The following is a 15,977-nucleotide window of genomic DNA, read 5'->3' on the forward strand; positions in this document are numbered from 1 at the left end:
CTGGTCCCAGCTACACTGTATCTCTGATCCTAGCCCATGTCTGCACGGATGGGAACACGTCATCCTCTTGTTTAATACAGCTGAGGACATGGCCCTCGCCTGTCACTCTGATCCTGGGCCCTGAATTTTGGAGTTCCTTAGAGGCTTCAAGCTCATTCCTGACTCCGTGCCACATGAGTCCTATTTCTTCTTCCTGGAACACTGTGGCCCAGCCCTCTGCCTGCCTGGTAGCCCCTTGACATTCAATCCACATGCCACAAACGAGGCTGCCCCTTCCTCATCAGCACCCTATGCCCCGCTCCCCGCTTTACTTCTTGTAAAGGCCAATGCAGTAGGGTGCATATGACCTTGAGTTGACCTGTCTAACTTGTTTATCACCTGCCTTTTCCCGACCACACTGCTCACACTCCACAAGAGGCACCTGCAATGGTACCTACCACAAAGTAATGTTGGGTAGTTGTTTGATGACTGGATAAAGAAACGGAAGTCTGCAGCGCTTGAATGGAATGGCCAAGAAGAGAAAAGGTTTGCATCAGCCACAAAAAGTGGAGCTGTTTTTCCTAGGACCAACCTTTCCCAGCACAGGCCACTGTGGGGTACCAATGATGCAGCCCATCTCAGGCACTGGCAAGGTGCAATAGAGCTGGCAGCCACTGGCCTGGCCTGGCCTGGCAAAACAGGTTGCTGTGGTAGCTGGTCTCTTTGAGTGTTTAGACTAGGCAACGAGGGGAAAAAGAAAACCCAAGACAAACAGATGGTGTAAAACCACGTGGGTGGGACAGGGATTGCCAAACTGCACAGTAGAGGTAGGGGCTTCCTAGCATGGTGGCCAGAGAGAGGAAATGGGGGCCAAATCCCCAAAGTATACAATACTATGGCAACAGTGTCTAACCTGCCACCTTTCTCTGGGAGGTAAGAGCCTTAGAAGATTGAAGGGAAGCGATGATCTGGTCAGGTTTTCTTTCATACGTTAAAAAGTACTATGTCTAGACCATTACAGTGGCACATGACTTTAATCCTAGAAGTCAGACACATCTGCACCAGTTCTAGACCCATTTGGTTTATATGGCCAGTCAGGGTATACAGTGGGACCCTGTCTTGAAAGAAAAAAAAAAGTACCAAGCCTAAGACCTACTCCAGAAAGACAAATTATTTATCAAATATATATATATATATATAATATATATATAGTGTGTGTGTGTACATGAGAACAGTTGCCCTCAGAGGCCATATCCCTCTTGGAGTTACAGGCAATTTTAAACTGTTTTTGTCAACTTGACACATGGTATAGTTATCAGAGAAGAAGGAACCACAATTGAGAAAATGCCTCCATAAAACTGGACTATGGCACCTTTTCTTAAGTTGGGTGATGGATGTGGAGGACCTTGGCCGCTGTGGGCAGTGCTCCTCTTGAGCAAGGGGCCCTGGGTGATAAACAGAAAGCAGGCTGAGCAAGCCAGGAAGCAGCTCCGCCATGGCCTCTGCTTCAGTTCCTGCCTCCAGGTCCCCGCTTGAGCTCCTGCCCTGGCTTCCTTTATTGATGAACTGAGCTGTGGGAGACTGGAAGCTTCCTTTTCTCTCTCCAAGTTGCCCTTGCACGTGACATTTTATAGCAGCAATAGAAACCTAACCTGAGACACCGTCCGACATAGCTGGGAACTGAACTTGGCATCTCTGCAAGAGCAGCATGCACTCTTAAGCCAGATGACAAGATGTCTCCAGCTCATTGCTGTGTTTTAAAAAAAGTACTATTTGTGGAAGCTAACACAGAGAGAAACAAGAAGTACACATCGCAAATAAGCAGCTGATCATTTTGGTAAAGAGAACATACCAGAAGGGTAACCAACAGCCAGAACATGGCCAGTGTTCAGAAGGGCTCCTCCCGTATCTTTCTCAATCCTCTTCATCCAAAGAGAGGCCATCACGAAAGACAACTTCTACCACCTTACAGTTAGTTAGCGCTTGCCTGGGAGGTAGGGGAGTGTACATGCGTGCATATGCTGTTGACGTTTGCTTGTTCTTGGTGTGTCAGAATACTCCAGCTTATGGATGTGCAGTGGTTTGTTGATAGACATCTGTGACAGCTTGGGGTTATGATGTGTGTAGTGCTGCTATGGCAACTGTAGTATGTATCTTTTTAGTGGACTCTACTATATACTCTTCTCTCCAGGATAGGATTGTTGGGTCTTAGGAAACACATAGGTTCACATAGGTTTAGCATCATTAGATAAACAAAAGTTTGCCCAAGTGGTTGCAAACAGTCATTACATTTAAAAGTCACGAGAGGCTGGTCCAAGGAGATGGTTCAGCAATTAAAGGCTCTAGAGGATTCTCATAAGCAGCCAGTGCTAAGAACTGTTGTATTGGGGTTGTGAGTCTGGAGAGGTGCTAAGGAGGAGGAGGTGCAACTACTATTTGGTATATGGTTTGTAGACAAAGGGGATTGTGTAGCAGTGGGAGAACACGTCTCAGAAGGGGAGAAACAGCTGGTTTTGACCTTTGCTCAGGTCTCTAGAGGAAGACCTGTGGGCTATTAAGCCAGGACACACAAGATACAGTGAGACTTAACGTTCATGTGTTGTTCCTGGAGCATGCCCTGGGAGCGTCAGCCAATGCTGCAGACATTATGTCATGGGACTCTAATTATGAGACACGAATTCACCAGCTGTGTATGTGCTTATCCGGTTGGAAGCAGGAGGGAGGGAGGCTGGTGCTGTGGCTGGGCCACCAGAGGAAGACACGGACTCTTGTTTCTGCTGGGCCACTAACCGGCTGTGTGAGGCTCAGCAACTGTCTCATGTCTCTAGTTCTTAGTTACTGCGTGCCCTGGCTGGATGACCTCTCAGAGCTGTTCCAGCGCTAACAGTCTATTATTTATTTGCTGTGACTCTAGGGGTGACATTCCAGTAAGAAGATGGTTGGAGAGTTGGCAAGATGCTAGAGCTGTAAGTCTGAGATGGTTTGGGATGAAAACATGGGGCTCTGTAATTATTCCCCTAAATTACATAGGACAAGAGACTCTGGTGGTTCCTTTTTTTAAAGTTTGGGGCATCGCTGGGGAACCACAGCTGTCTTGTGTTACCAGTATTTTAGTTTTTGTTTTGACATTCAAGCCCCTTCAGCCTGACCTCATGGAACAAAACCCTCTCACCTGGGTGGATGGAAAGAACACTGACAGACTGAGGGCATCAGAAAAGAAGGCAAAAACAACAGGTAACTCTTACAGCAGAGACCAATGGGCTTGCTGGTGTTTAAGCATCGGTCTGCCTACTGAGCCCCAGGAGACCCTGAAGACATCCAGCTATGAGCAGACAAGGCTCAATGGAAAAGCTGGGAAGGGAAGAACAAGAACTTTGCATCTCCTGGCTCTTGAAATGAGTGGATCCCCCTAAGATCTTTGGGGAGGGGGACATAAGACAGGAAATAGATTCCTATTCCACGGAGAGATGTTAAAAGGGACAAAGTTGTGTGACTTAGTCATTGAAGGACAGTTGTCCTTCAAAACAAAGAAACAGAGCTAGTTTCGGGAATTACGGTCTACAAAGTTTGATTTAAAACAAACAAACAAACAAACAAAACCTTGTGCAGCCAGGTGCAGTGGTGTGTGCCTGTAATCCCAGCACTCAGGAAGACAGAGCTCTGTGATCTGGAAGCCAGGCTTGTCTACAAAGCAAGTCCAGGACAGCCAAGGCTACACAGAGAGACCCTGTCTCGAAAAACAACTGAGAGTGTTGGCCCTTGGGAGATTGAAGCTGAGACAGATACTTTGTGTTTAAAAAGCAAAACCAAAGGGAGTCAGTCATAGGGCTATAGCTCAGTGGCAGAGAGCTTACCTAGTATGTGTGATGCCCTAGGTTCCATACCCAGCAAGAAAACATATACAACAAAGCCAGTTATAGTTCTAATTCTGGCATTTGGGAGGCAGAATTGATATACAGCATTAGGCCAGCCTGGGTTACAAGAACCAAGACAATCAAGATAAACTGAGGAGGCAGGTGGAGGGAAAAATCAAAGATATTTTAGAAACCTGTGCTGAAAGTGTATGATGGAAAGTTCTGGAATGGGTGGACAGATAGATGATGTCCATGGGAGGAAAACCCCCCAGACAACAAACAGGAGTGGAGGGAAGTGGAGTCGGCAATTAAGTAGACTTACGCGCCGCTTTGGTTGCTAGAGAGGAGGCGGCGATGTAGCTAAGCAGGAAGTCAATATTGTGAGTCAAGCACCGGAGTATGGGGTTGCTGATAGGTGTGGGAATATTTGCCCAGCAGTGGCTGCCACAGACACCCTAGGCCTGAAACTGCAATAAAGGCTAGGGGTGTTGATGACTCAGTCACCATGGGAAACATGCAGGCCAGGTGGGTGTTGGGTTGCAATGGAACCTAGATCAAAGACCGTGAGAGCACTTCATCTGCTCTGAGCCAGGATCAGGAGTGATGGGCGAGCACAAGGACAGCTGTCCACCCCTCCCCCTCTCGTGGAAAGGACTAGAGTAGGTCTCTACCTGGGAGAACAGGCTGTGTGGATGCTGCCTTTTTGATGTCTATAGACAAACTAGTTGGAAGTGCTGAGACTGGATACTGAAAGGGGGTGAAGGGGCTGCCATTAGTCTACATTGATTTTGTGCTGACTTTCTGTATCATTTCCCAGGTGTGGAGACAGGCGAACAGAGAGACCATTTTTCCAAGGATGTACAGCTGGCTCTCTTATTCAGCCTGATTGCAAAGCTATTCTCTTCACAATATATACTATACAAAAGTGTGCAAATGTGTGCATACACACACACATACACACACTTTAAAAAGGTATGTGTGACTGTGTCAGTAGACGTGCTCGCAGGCCAGCCTGATGACCTGAGTCTGAGGCCCGGAAACCACATGGTAGAAGAGAACTGACTCCTACAAGTTGCTCTGACCTCCACATCTACACTGTGGTGTGTGCGCACACACAATAAATAAATATAATATCTTAAAACATCTTTATACCAAGGGGTAGAGCAGTCATCTACAGGCCCGGGACTAAAAGCACTTGCCATCCAAGTCTGTCCTCTTGCGGGACTGGGTCAATACCCTTAGGGTGCTCCCAAGGGAGCATCCCCACTCACCATGTTGTTCCAGAGTGCAATGGACATCTCAGCATGCCCGCGTTCCGAGAAGTGGAAACAGTCTTCCGAGAAGAAGGTGAGGTCCGTGCCCCCACGCTGTGACCAGAGACAAGGAGGAGGTTAACATCTGGACACAGCTGCCTGCCTCCCCTCCCAGCAGGGGACACAGCAGTTGCCCTCCCGTCCTTTTGATTCCTCTTCCAGCTGCTTCAGATACGGATGGAAAAAAAATCTCCTGGGTTTTGGATTTTGTTTTTTTAGTAAACATGAATACGTAGCTTCCCTAGTTCATCCCTGTCCTGAAAACGAGAATATGATACTTTTTAAGGAAGATTTCTATTCTGGGGTGGGAGGTGACATGGAGGGGGACACTTGGCCACTATTCTATTGTTACTATTACATTTATTGTTTCTAAGAACATCTAAGTTCTCTCTCTCTCTCTCTCTCTCTCTCTCTCTCTCTCTCTCTCTCTCTCTCTCTCTCTCACACACACACACACAGTGGAAAGAAAAGATCCACCTTTGGGAGGCTTCCTGGACAAGGCAATAAAAATGGGCTACATCCTTCTATAAGCTTCCTAGACACAGCTGCAGCCTACCTACCTCATTCAGTGGGACAAGGGTATCCCGGAAGAAAGGCTGCACGACAACTGCAAAGTCCTCGCGCTGCATGTACCGGTGCACGTACGAGAGGTCAGAGATGCCACTCTGCGGGTGGAGAGGATGCTCAACCCAAGTGGCAAGGCTAGACATGGTCTCCTTTGGCTGCCATGGGCTGGTTGTGATAGGAGCGGACCCACTCTAGCTAAAGGGACTGTGCTATCCCACGCATGGGCTCTTCCTGCTGCAAGGAACACCCACAGCTTAGAGTCCTGTGCTGGCTGACAGGATCAGAGCCAAGAGGCCCTGGATAGAGAAGCTCTCCACTCATAGTCTCTACTTTATCCTAAGAGGCTAAGTCTAAGCCACTGATGGCATCACATTGGCCACAGGCCCTCACTGCATGGAGTAGTGAGTGAGTCCTCGGCTCTTCAAAAATGCCTAAGAATTTAGGATGAGAGGGTTAGAGGGGCCATAGGTTTTAGACTTAAGTACCCAAAACACAGACTATAAAAGAGTTAAACTAAGATGCATCCATACTTAGGACTTCACAGTTCATCTGGTAAACAGAGGCAAAAGGGGAAGAAATGAGAACTACAGATAGCTTGAAGGTCTGGTAAGGTAAAGAGAGAGTGGGGGTGGGGGCTTCTAAGAGGAAGATTACTTACCTCACGAAGAGGGGTTAGTTTGCAACAAAGGCTTTGGGTGGGCTTGTCCCAAAAGAGGACGATGGTAGATACGCAGGAGTGTTAGGGGCGCAGACAGAGGGTGGGGTAAGTAGATGTCAGTAGGGCTACTATTCATGGGAAGGGAAAAATAGAAGTGGGAGCCAGGTACGTCACCCTTCCCCTCATAAAGGTTAGAGGTCAGCAGCGGTCTCTGCTGGGTGACGCTACTCTGAAGGCTAATGCTGTTATTTGCTCAGCCTGAGCCTGGGCCAGGAGGCTGGGTTTTTTCCAACTGCCCCTTTTGGGTTTCCATGCCATCTTTCCCTGGATAAATACTGTGAGGGATAAGATCTCCTTTTAGGGAGCTGCTGCTTGCTCTCAGCCAACCCCTGGCAAACACACGAGGTTCTGAGTCCTCACCGTGGGAGCGTAACATAGCCTCCCGTCAGGGGTCCACAGGAGGATGAGAGCGTGGAGACTCACCTGGAGGTTCCAGTTCACTTTCTTCAGTTCCTGCATTGCCAAGGGGTTTTGTGAGTATTGAAAGCAACTGCAGTTCTTCCTACGGGACAAGAAGTCTTGTGTGGAGGCTTCCTTGGCCCAGCTGTGTCCCACTGACAGAAGTCTGTCTGTCCACAGGGTACATACAGCCTGTGCGGCTCGATGGGTGTGGTATGGGGTGAGTGGGGCATGACACACAAGTAGACACTTGGGTCCAAGTCAGAGGCCTACCTCAGGAATGAGGTAAAAAAAACAGTGGGCCATGGTTGGAACAGTAAGTGTTCTCTAGAAATCTCAAGCGCAGAATGGAGGCTTGGTCCCACGTTCTGGCGCTATTGGGTGGCGGTGGAGCCTACTTAAAGGAAGTGGTCACAGCATCATCTCCTTTGAGCTCCCACCCGCTTCGCTTTCCAGCCTCTGTGAAGTGAGCAGCTATGTTCCCCCATATATTCCCACCAAAAACTGTCTCGCCACAGGACCAAGAGGCCATGGAGTGAGAACTCTGAAACTGGGAGCCAAAATAACCCAATTCTCACAGATTGACACAGGATGCTTGTTTAACAGTGGAAGGGGGTGGGCCCTGAAGCGGGGTCCCCCTTCTCTGTGGTGACTATTTCACAACTATCTGAGAAGACCCCAGGTGGGAGTTTTGGCGAGACTTTTTGGATGGCTCTGCCTCTGGACTCACTCCTTTCAGTTCTGAGGCTTTTCAGCTTCACAGCTGGGGGGTTCCCTCAGGGTGCATAGGCGAGGACAATTAGAAGGCTTGAGATGACCTTGAAATGTGATACCAGAGTCTAAGGAACTGGAGGGGACTTTTCTTGCTAACCATGGCCATTCCACCTGGAGACTTGATTCCTGAGTCACCTTTACAGGACATCTATTTGTCATCAGTTAGGACTCCTCAGCCCCAGATGTCGAAACTGAGACCCTGAGACCTCAAAAGGTGGCAAATTCCATCCAGAGTCCCACAGTGACTCTTGCCCATTAGAACATCCAAGCCCTGCTTTTGAAGACGGGATACACTCTCTTTTGAAAGCCCATTCTAGCCCCAAACATGGATGTCCTGTTGAGGTCCCTTTTGGGGAAAGGTTTAATGCCTATTTTAAGATTTATTTTTATCTTATGTGCATTGGTGTTTTGTCTGCATGTATGTCTGTGTGAGGATGCCAGAACTGGAGCTACAGACAGTTGTGAGTTGTCATATGGGTGCTGGGAATGGAACCTCAGTACACTCTAAGAGCCAGCCAGTGCACTTAACCGCTGAGCCATCTCTCTAGGCCCGGTTTATCCCTATTTTATAGGCAAGTACTCAGAGGTCCAGAGAGGCTGTGGGTTCAGGCCCAGTTGTTCCTCAGTAGCAGAGCCAGTGTTTTAGGAATGCTCAAGGTGTCCTTGAAGTTCACGGCTCTCTGTGGAGAGTAGATTGCCAGTGTGGACCTTGGACGCAGAAGTGCTGGGGAGGCTTATAGGTTTTGGGGTGTGCCTCATTTGCTAAAAAGGAACCTAACATCCAGGAATGGAGTAGGCATGTGGCTCTATAGGCACCTCCAGGCATTTTTCTGAGTCCCTAGCTTCTGGCCCTGCCCACTCCCGGCAGCCTTGCCCTGTACACTTACTGAACTACCAGCGGCATGGCACACTTCCCGCCATGGCCCTGGTACAGGCCAGCCAGCTCCATGACCTCCACCACATTGACGAAAACCCTGGGAAGCTGCAGGAAGCAGAAGCAGAGGGGTGGGTTGCATGAGCTTGAGGCGGGTGCGGACAAGAAGCCTGGAGGACAGTCTTCGATGGAGCCTTACCCTCCCCAGTATTACCACAGAAGAAACGGATGCCCAGGGAGGGGCCCATCCACTTCCTCAGGCAGAGAAGCTGAGACCCAGAGAGGTTCAGGTGCTAATAAAAGCCAAAGCGGCTGCCTTCAAACCCAGGCCAGCTGGCTCCAGCGGGAGCTCTTTGCCATGCCACCATCCAGCTTCCGAGCCAGTTAGAAGCTGCTTTGCACAGCACTGAATACAACTCGCCTAGAAGCACCCAAGGGAAGGGCCCACCACACTTGGCAGTAGTGAGAGAGCAGGGCTGCCTGCGGGATCAGGGAGCAGCCTGCTCACTACCTATTCCTACCTCCTCATAAAGGATGTCTAAAGCACGCTGGATGTGCTCCACAGACTCCTTGGTCGAGTGGTTCTCCTGTGAGGGGAAAAGGAGGCTCGCTTTAGCTTTCTATTCGGGGAGGAAGAACTGAGTGGCTCCTGTCCCCAAGAGCCCCACATTCTTACATTCCTCAGACTTGGCCTGAGGGACCTGGTGGTGTCCATTTTCAGAAATATTCACTCTCCGGAGCAGAGATAAAAACTGTTTACATGAGGGGCAGGTGTGCTGGGCCCCAGAGGAGCCTTTCCCTGCATCCTATATCCACAGGCAGTTCCGGGTATCTTCTGGTTCCCAGTGGCCCCTACAGTCCAGGACCCAGCAATATTGAAAGCTCCAAGGGTTAGGTCTTTCCTGCGTGCCCTAGACTCCCTGTTCTGGGCAGTAAGGGGAAGGACTAAGGGAGGAGTCTAGAAGACATGAGCCTGCATAAGGGAAGACAGTCCCACCAGGCTCTTGATGGTTGCTCTCTGTGATCCACCAGGAGCTCTGAGCTGCCTGCCACCTGATAGTGACCGTCTCTACCACACGTTCAGAGTCCTGGCAGCTGCCTTTTCCTGGCCGAATAAAATACAGGATGTCCTCAGCTTAGAACAAGATGTATTCTAAAAGGTGCGGTTTCCAAACACTTGTAAGTCCGGACATGTTTCCTCATAGAGACACATCAGGAATGGGGTCAGCTCCCAGGCCAGCTGGCTGGGGTTGGCTGGTTAACTTATCATAGCCCTGAAGGGCAGCAGGGACACTCGCCAGCTTGGTTCTATGTTTCCCCATTTCATTTAGAGGGCAAACTCTAAGCAGGCACAAGACAGAAAACCACTGGCTGCCTATCTACCAGAAAGTGCCATCTGTGTGCCCTCAAAGAGGCCACCACTTCGGTGTGTGAAGACTAGGTCCTTCTAGACATTGGGACCCTTAGGAAAAGCTAAGTCTTTCCTGATCTGTGTGAACCAGAGGCCGCCTGGGTAGAATCGAGTACCTGGAGTCTAGGCTAGCATGGCACCCAAAAGAGAAGGGCCTGAGTCAGAGCCCACGGTAAGGAGGATGATGGGAGCCAGTGATGTCATCCCCAGGCCCCCAGTGGGGCTAGTCAGGGTCGTGGCTTACCGGATTCTCACAGTAATGACACAGGTCGTTGCCCCCAATGAAGAGTGTAACCAGCTTCCAGTCTTTCTCCAGGTTGATCGTCTGAGGGGACAGATCCTGAGTTTAAGATCTGGGGACAACTGTTGGTGATATAAAGCCATGCTATCCTGTCAGCTTCTCAGATACCTTCGTATTTTTTATATCGCACAGAGAAAGCATGGGGGGAGGTGGTCTCCTCTAGTACCATGCTGCCCTGAGATAATTGGAGGTCCCTGAACTGCGTGCGTGGGTGTGTGCGTGGGTGTGTACCTGCTCACACACAGGAGACAGGCTACTTTCCCTTCCCATATCCTCTTAAAGGGCTAGGCTGGATGTGGTCCAGGTTTCTCCCAGCTCATAAAAGGCCTCACACATTATCATGCTCCTCAAATGTGACCTGAGGTGTCCGAAGGAGTCTGTGTTAAAAGATAGAACTTGAAGACAAAGGCAGGGCTTTTAGGGGCTGGCTTCATAGAGGGAGAGCCCAGCGGGGCCAGCATGGCGGCATAGGTCCAGCGAGGCCCCAGAGCTGTGCTTCCTCTTTCAGCCTCCACCATAAAAGGAGTCTCTCCAGGAGCTGGAGTTCCACAGCACAAGAGCAGAGCTTTAGGAAAGAGTGCAAGTGAGATTCTGAGGGGCTGGGGAGGGGAAGGTGGTGGGGGGGGGGTGGGGGGGGGGGGGGGTGGGGGGAAGAAGATTGGACTGGCCAGCCTATTTTTAGAACTGTGTGTTTATGTAAGAAGGCTCTGGGAAGCCAACTCTGGGATAAAGGGCCCAAGGCCTGTGATCTTGGCCAACTGCCTATGTATGCCACCTTGGCCTCCTGCGCCTAGCCCCTGCCAGGCAGCACTTCTTTGAATTCCTTTAAAGACCAGCCAAAGGCATGCAGTGGGGGCAATTGAGGGGTCTATCAGGCCCTGCAACTCCCCAGTTAAAGAGAAGAGCACCTTTTGGGGTGGGGGAAGGGGCGTTCTGTACTCACAGGAGTGCGTCTCATCCTCTCTACCAGGGCCCGGGCCTGGACCGGCATGTCCCTAGGAAGAAGGCAGAGAGCTTTGATGACACTGTCAGAGCTGCTGGTGGGTGGAACACCTTAAGCTGGACTCTAGGAAGGCTAACTCCCAAGAAAGTCATTCTTCCGAGTCAGTCTTGGGGTTTCCATTCCAGCTCTTTGTTATTAGGAAGCTGCCAGGGACCTGGGGCTACACTGATGCAGACCCTGCACCTCACTGACCTCTCATATCTAGCATTTGGACAGTGACATCAGGGGCTGCCCCCACTTGTGCCATGTCTTTTCACTACAAGCTGAGCTTGTTTGAGTCTTACTCGGTTGCCTGTTTTAAAAATAATCTATTTTATTTTTGAAAGAGTCATGTTCCTAAATTATCCCCCAGCTTTCTCCTTTCCTAGCTCCCATCTCGATATATGAGCCCCAGCAGTCAGCCCTTTGATCCCTGCACTCTTCTCCATCGTTGCTTGGATGTTGATGCTATTATCCCCCCCTACCCCCACCTTCTGCTCCCCCCAACCCCAGCCCCCTTCCAACAAAATAGGGGGGGAGAGGCAGAGGTGAAATGAGGAGGACTGAGGCGCCCTTTTTCTCCTCACTGTTCGCTGTAAATTAAGGTACACTGCTAGCTCCTAGACCCTCAGTCATGTGTGGTGGCGGAATAGCACTCAGCAATGAAAAGGAATGACGGCGCTCAGCAGCATGGATGGCCTTAGATAACTCTGTGAGTGACAGGCTTATTCACTGCACGACGGCAGTGACAGCCTCACGGGCGCACAGGTGTCAAGCTTTATCAGGCTGTATACTTTTGATTACACATGGTTCCTTGTGGGTCAATATACCTCAATGAAGCTGTTCCCTTAAAAAGACATAGTATTGCACCAGGTGTGGTGGAGCACACTTGCAATTGCAGCACATGGGATATAAAGGCAGGAGAACTGGGAGTTGAAGGCCAGTCTTGGCTACATAGTGAATTTAAAAGGTCAGCCTGGGCTACCTGAGACCTTGTCACAAACCAACAAAATTGAGCTGAGAAGTTAGGTGAGCAAAGGACACATGGCCAACATAAGGAACCAACACAAGATGGCTCTAGTCTGTGTGTGGACACAATGGGCAGGTACTGGCCAGCATACATGGTGCCATCTATGCCCTTCTCATGGATTGTATGCATAGGCACAGGGTTTGTAAAGTAAAGGCAGCCACAGATAGGCTCTAACTTTTAGTAGGCCCAAGTCAGGCTCAAGGGAATTCATGGCAATGAGGCTTTAATGTTCACTGGGGGAAGTGAGGGACCTTTTCCACTCCCTCACCCCCTCACCCCTTACCCCCTCACCGCCTCACCTTCTCATCCCCTCACTCCTTCATCCCTGTACGCCCTCACCTCCTCACCCCTTCACTCCTTCACTCACTCACCCTAGCAGCTTCTTCCTCCTCCTCAGGCCCTCACCATGCACTTCTTTTCCTGCGTCCTTATCTGTAGGTCCTCCATCTTGTCTCCCACTTCCCTCCAGTGCCCAGGGCCTCTCCTCATAGCTGTTTCCACAGCTCTGTGAATCTGCACAGGTCCTAGGCTTGAGGTAGCAGGCCCTGATATTATCCCGCCTCTCTAAGGATACTGTGAGCCAGCATCAGGCGATTCCAGTCTGAGTGTTGTCCTAATCAACACCGCCTTTCCCCAGACGTTAGCTGTTCTCTGTCTAGTTCCCTGACTGGACTAATTCTTTCAGGGCAAAGATCTTAGCTTTTCAATCTGTAATCTCTCAGTAACACAGATGCTAAAAGCAGTTTTGCTGGTTGGTTAATGGAAATGAAGTCAGCTGCCGAATAAAAACTTGAAACTAAATATCCCAACAACGTCTGACTTTTGTATGTGTGTGGACTATATACCGTACTAAATAACTTCTCTCCTTTAATCCTATGACAGCTCTAAGAGTTCAGGTACTATGGTTAACTGCATTATAAAGGAGAAAAATCAAGACTCAGAGATGCCAAGCAACTTGGCCAAGGTCACACAGCCAGTAGGTTTCTGAATGAAGATTTGAACACAGAAGATCTGACCTCTGTGTACCTGGCTCTTACATGGGTGCTGAGGATTCATGGGACATCTCTCTCTCTCTCTCTCTCTCTCTCTCTCTCTCTCTCTCTCTCTCTCTCTCTCGCTCTCGCTCGCTCTCGCTCTCGCTCTCTTTAGGCAAACTCACACTTATCCACACTGATAAGTGACAGAGTAGAAATAAGAAAAAGAGACCGATTCTTACTTAAGCCAACCACTTACCTTTGTCACATGCCCCACCCTGCCCCTTGCCCACCCCCCTGCCCCCCCAACCCTCCCCACCCCCCCCCGCCTACCCCACTCCCTTCCCCTCCACCCACTGGACAAGAGTAATGCCTGCAGGTATCAGCTACCTCTCCTACCACCACCTCTGCTCAGGCACAACTGTTAAGTAAGGCAATGAGAGAGGGGCGTGGAGGAAGGGGTAAGGGTGGAGGCTGGGGAGATGATCAGTGGGTAAAGTGAGTGTGATGGAAGCACAAGGGACCCGAGTGTGAGTCCCCGGCACCCATGTAGAAGCCAGGCACCTCTGTGTGCACCCATAGTCTCAGTGCTGAGGGGTTGGAGACAGTGCACCTCTGAAGCTCACTGGCCAGCTATCGGTTAGCTCTAGGTTCAGAGAGAGACCGGGTCTCAACATACAAGGTGGGGAGGGTGGTGAGCTGGTTCAGTGAGTGGTGCTACACACAAGCCTGAAAACCTGAGTCTGAGTCCTAGAAGCCATGAGGGAAGGAGAGAACTAACTTCTCAGAGATGATCACGTTCTTCCCATGTGTACCCTACAACCCACCATACACCACACACACACACACACACACACACACACACACACACACACACGCATACACACTAAAATTATAGGGCTGGAGAGATGGCTCAGCAGTTAAAAATGTTTGTTTGCAGAGGACAAGCATTCAGTCCCCATGCCAGGCAGCTTACAGTCACCTGTATCTCTATCTCTGGGGATCCTAACCCTCCTTTCTGGCCTCTGTGGGTACATGTGAGCACACACACAACCAAACACCCATGCGTGCACACATGCACCAAAGTAAATCTTTAAAAAAAATAAATTTAAGCTTGTGAGTTATTGAGAAGAATGTGACATTGTCCTCTGGCCTCCACTTGCAGGAGCATTATCTGAATTCACACACCCACACATGTCCGTACTGCCACCCGCCCCTAAAAGAAGGGGAGAGGAAAAGACAGTAGGAAGAGGAGTAGAAGCATTAACAGACTGAAGAGCCAGGCCTTGGTGAGCAAAGCCTAGGCTCCATGCTTGTGACAGTAATCCTAACAGTCACTAGGTGGAGGAGGAGTAGGAGCACTCACAGACTGAGGAGCCAGCCCTAAAGCCCGGGCTCCAGGCTCGTGACAGTAATCCTAACAGTCACTAGGTGCTAGAATAATGGCCCACAGGGCCCAGTGTTTTGTAGATAAATAAGTCCTTCCTTATGCGACACTGAGGAACTATCAGTGCAGTGCGTCTGCAGCTGAGCCCTGGGCCCAGGTTAGGCTTCCAAAAGGAATGTTCTCTGTACGCAGAGTGAGTCAAGCCTGTGCTGTCTCCCTGGTGACAAGAACACAGCAGCAATCCTTCTGCAGAGCAAATACCCAGCACGCTCCGCTCTGTGCAGGAAATCAATGAACCCGGTCAGGCATTTCAGCTTTAATTACCTGGGTTGCTGTCAACAACAGAAAGCCCAGTGAAAACAAACCACTGCCATGCTATTTGAAGGGCCCTGACATCTAACTCTCTTGTGTCAAAATACAGCTTGCTTTCTTTTCTTTTCTTTTTCTTTTTCTTTCTTTCTTTTTCTTTTTCTTTTTTTTTTAAGATTCAAGGATATGAGGCACGACAGAGAAAAGCAGAGGAAGAGAAAGGAGTGGTGTATGAGACTTCTAGCCACTCTGCACATGTGACTCATGTCCCCGAGGGACAGGAGATAGACATGGACTCAGCAGGGACAGGGACTGCTCATGCAGAAGTAGATGGGCTCCTTGTGCCTCTATAACAGTGCAGTGGTCAGAGCTACATTTAGGAATGGTCCTTCCCTAACTGGCTAGGTGACCCCGGCCGTTTAAGAAACTCTAGTGCCCGGCGTGGTGGCGCACACCTTTAATCCCAGCACTCGGGGAGGCAGAGGCAGGCGGATCTCTGTGTGTCCGAGGCCAGCCTGGTCTACAAAGTGAGTCCAGGACAGCCAAGGCTACACAGAGAAACCCTGTCTCAAAAGCAACAACAACAAAACAAAAACAAAAACAAAAACAAAAACAAAAAAGAAAGAAAAAAGAAACTCTCTATCCACAAGGCCCACATCATAGTACCTGTGTCCAAGGGCATGAGGACTGCAGGAGATAATGCACACAGAAGGATTGATGCAGGCCCAGCACTCAGGGAATGCCCCGTGTACTGAGGTTATGACCCATCTGGGTCCACATAGGGTCTTAGACACTGTTGCCCTCGCCACTTCCAAATTCCCACCTTAATCTCTTTGCTGGTCCCCACATGAACTCACTGAGCTCTGGCTCCTTCTTCGGCCATATTGAATCCCGCCGTCTCCTCCGAGGTACCAGTAGAGAATCCCAGGACGGAAGGGTTGAACTTCTTCAGTATATCTTTGATGAGGGAGCGAAGCAGAGAACACAGGTGAAAGGCACTGAGGTAGGCATGCTGTTTTGGGGGGCACAGGTGTGCGGCAGGAGGGTCCTGATTTTTCTAGGGCTTGCTGACTTCCTCCCCTGCAGATAGCTCCCACTTCCCCCA

The 15,977-nt window shown here is 49.9% G+C and overlaps 1 protein-coding gene across 2 annotated transcripts; it reads right to left on the reverse strand.

Moving 5' to 3' along the window:
* Positions 1-5,956: 5,956 nt before the first annotated feature.
* Positions 5,957-11,267, reverse strand: LOC127210716 (phospholipase B1, membrane-associated-like). Of its 2 annotated transcripts, none has more exons than XM_051170492.1 (5): positions 11,134-11,267; positions 10,134-10,214; positions 9,000-9,065; positions 8,492-8,586; positions 5,957-6,933 (listed from the first exon to the last, which is right to left on the reverse strand). In XM_051170492.1, exons 1-5 carry the CDS (start codon positions 11,179-11,181, stop codon positions 6,750-6,752), a joined length of 474 nt encoding a protein of 157 aa, XP_051026449.1. In that variant the 5' UTR covers positions 11,182-11,267; the 3' UTR covers positions 5,957-6,749. The 2 variants fall into 2 exon arrangements, with proteins under 2 accessions (XP_051026449.1, XP_051026514.1); XM_051170557.1 differs by lacking the exon at positions 11,134-11,267 and adding an exon at positions 10,299-10,365.
* Between the last annotated feature and the right edge of the window lie 4,710 nt (positions 11,268-15,977).

The sequence above is a fragment of the Acomys russatus genome, chromosome 1 (genome assembly GCF_903995435.1).
Source record: "Acomys russatus chromosome 1, mAcoRus1.1, whole genome shotgun sequence".
Lineage (NCBI taxonomy): Eukaryota > Metazoa > Chordata > Mammalia > Rodentia > Muridae > Acomys > Acomys russatus.

Bases quoted from the DNA above. Each gene is read 5' to 3' on its own strand.
- LOC127210716 (XM_051170492.1), bottom strand. From the start codon at position 11,181: ATGCCGGTCCAGGCCCGGGCCCTGGTAGAGAGGATGAGACGCACTCCT. The intron at 10,215-11,133 runs GTGAGTACAGAA...CTGTCCCCTCAG, and splicing joins AGAGGATGAGACGCACTCCT to ACGATCAACCTGGAGAAAGA. The intron at 8,587-8,999 runs GTAGGAATAGGT...TGCTTCCTGCAG, and splicing joins TAGACATCCTTTATGAGGAG to CTTCCCAGGGTTTTCGTCAA.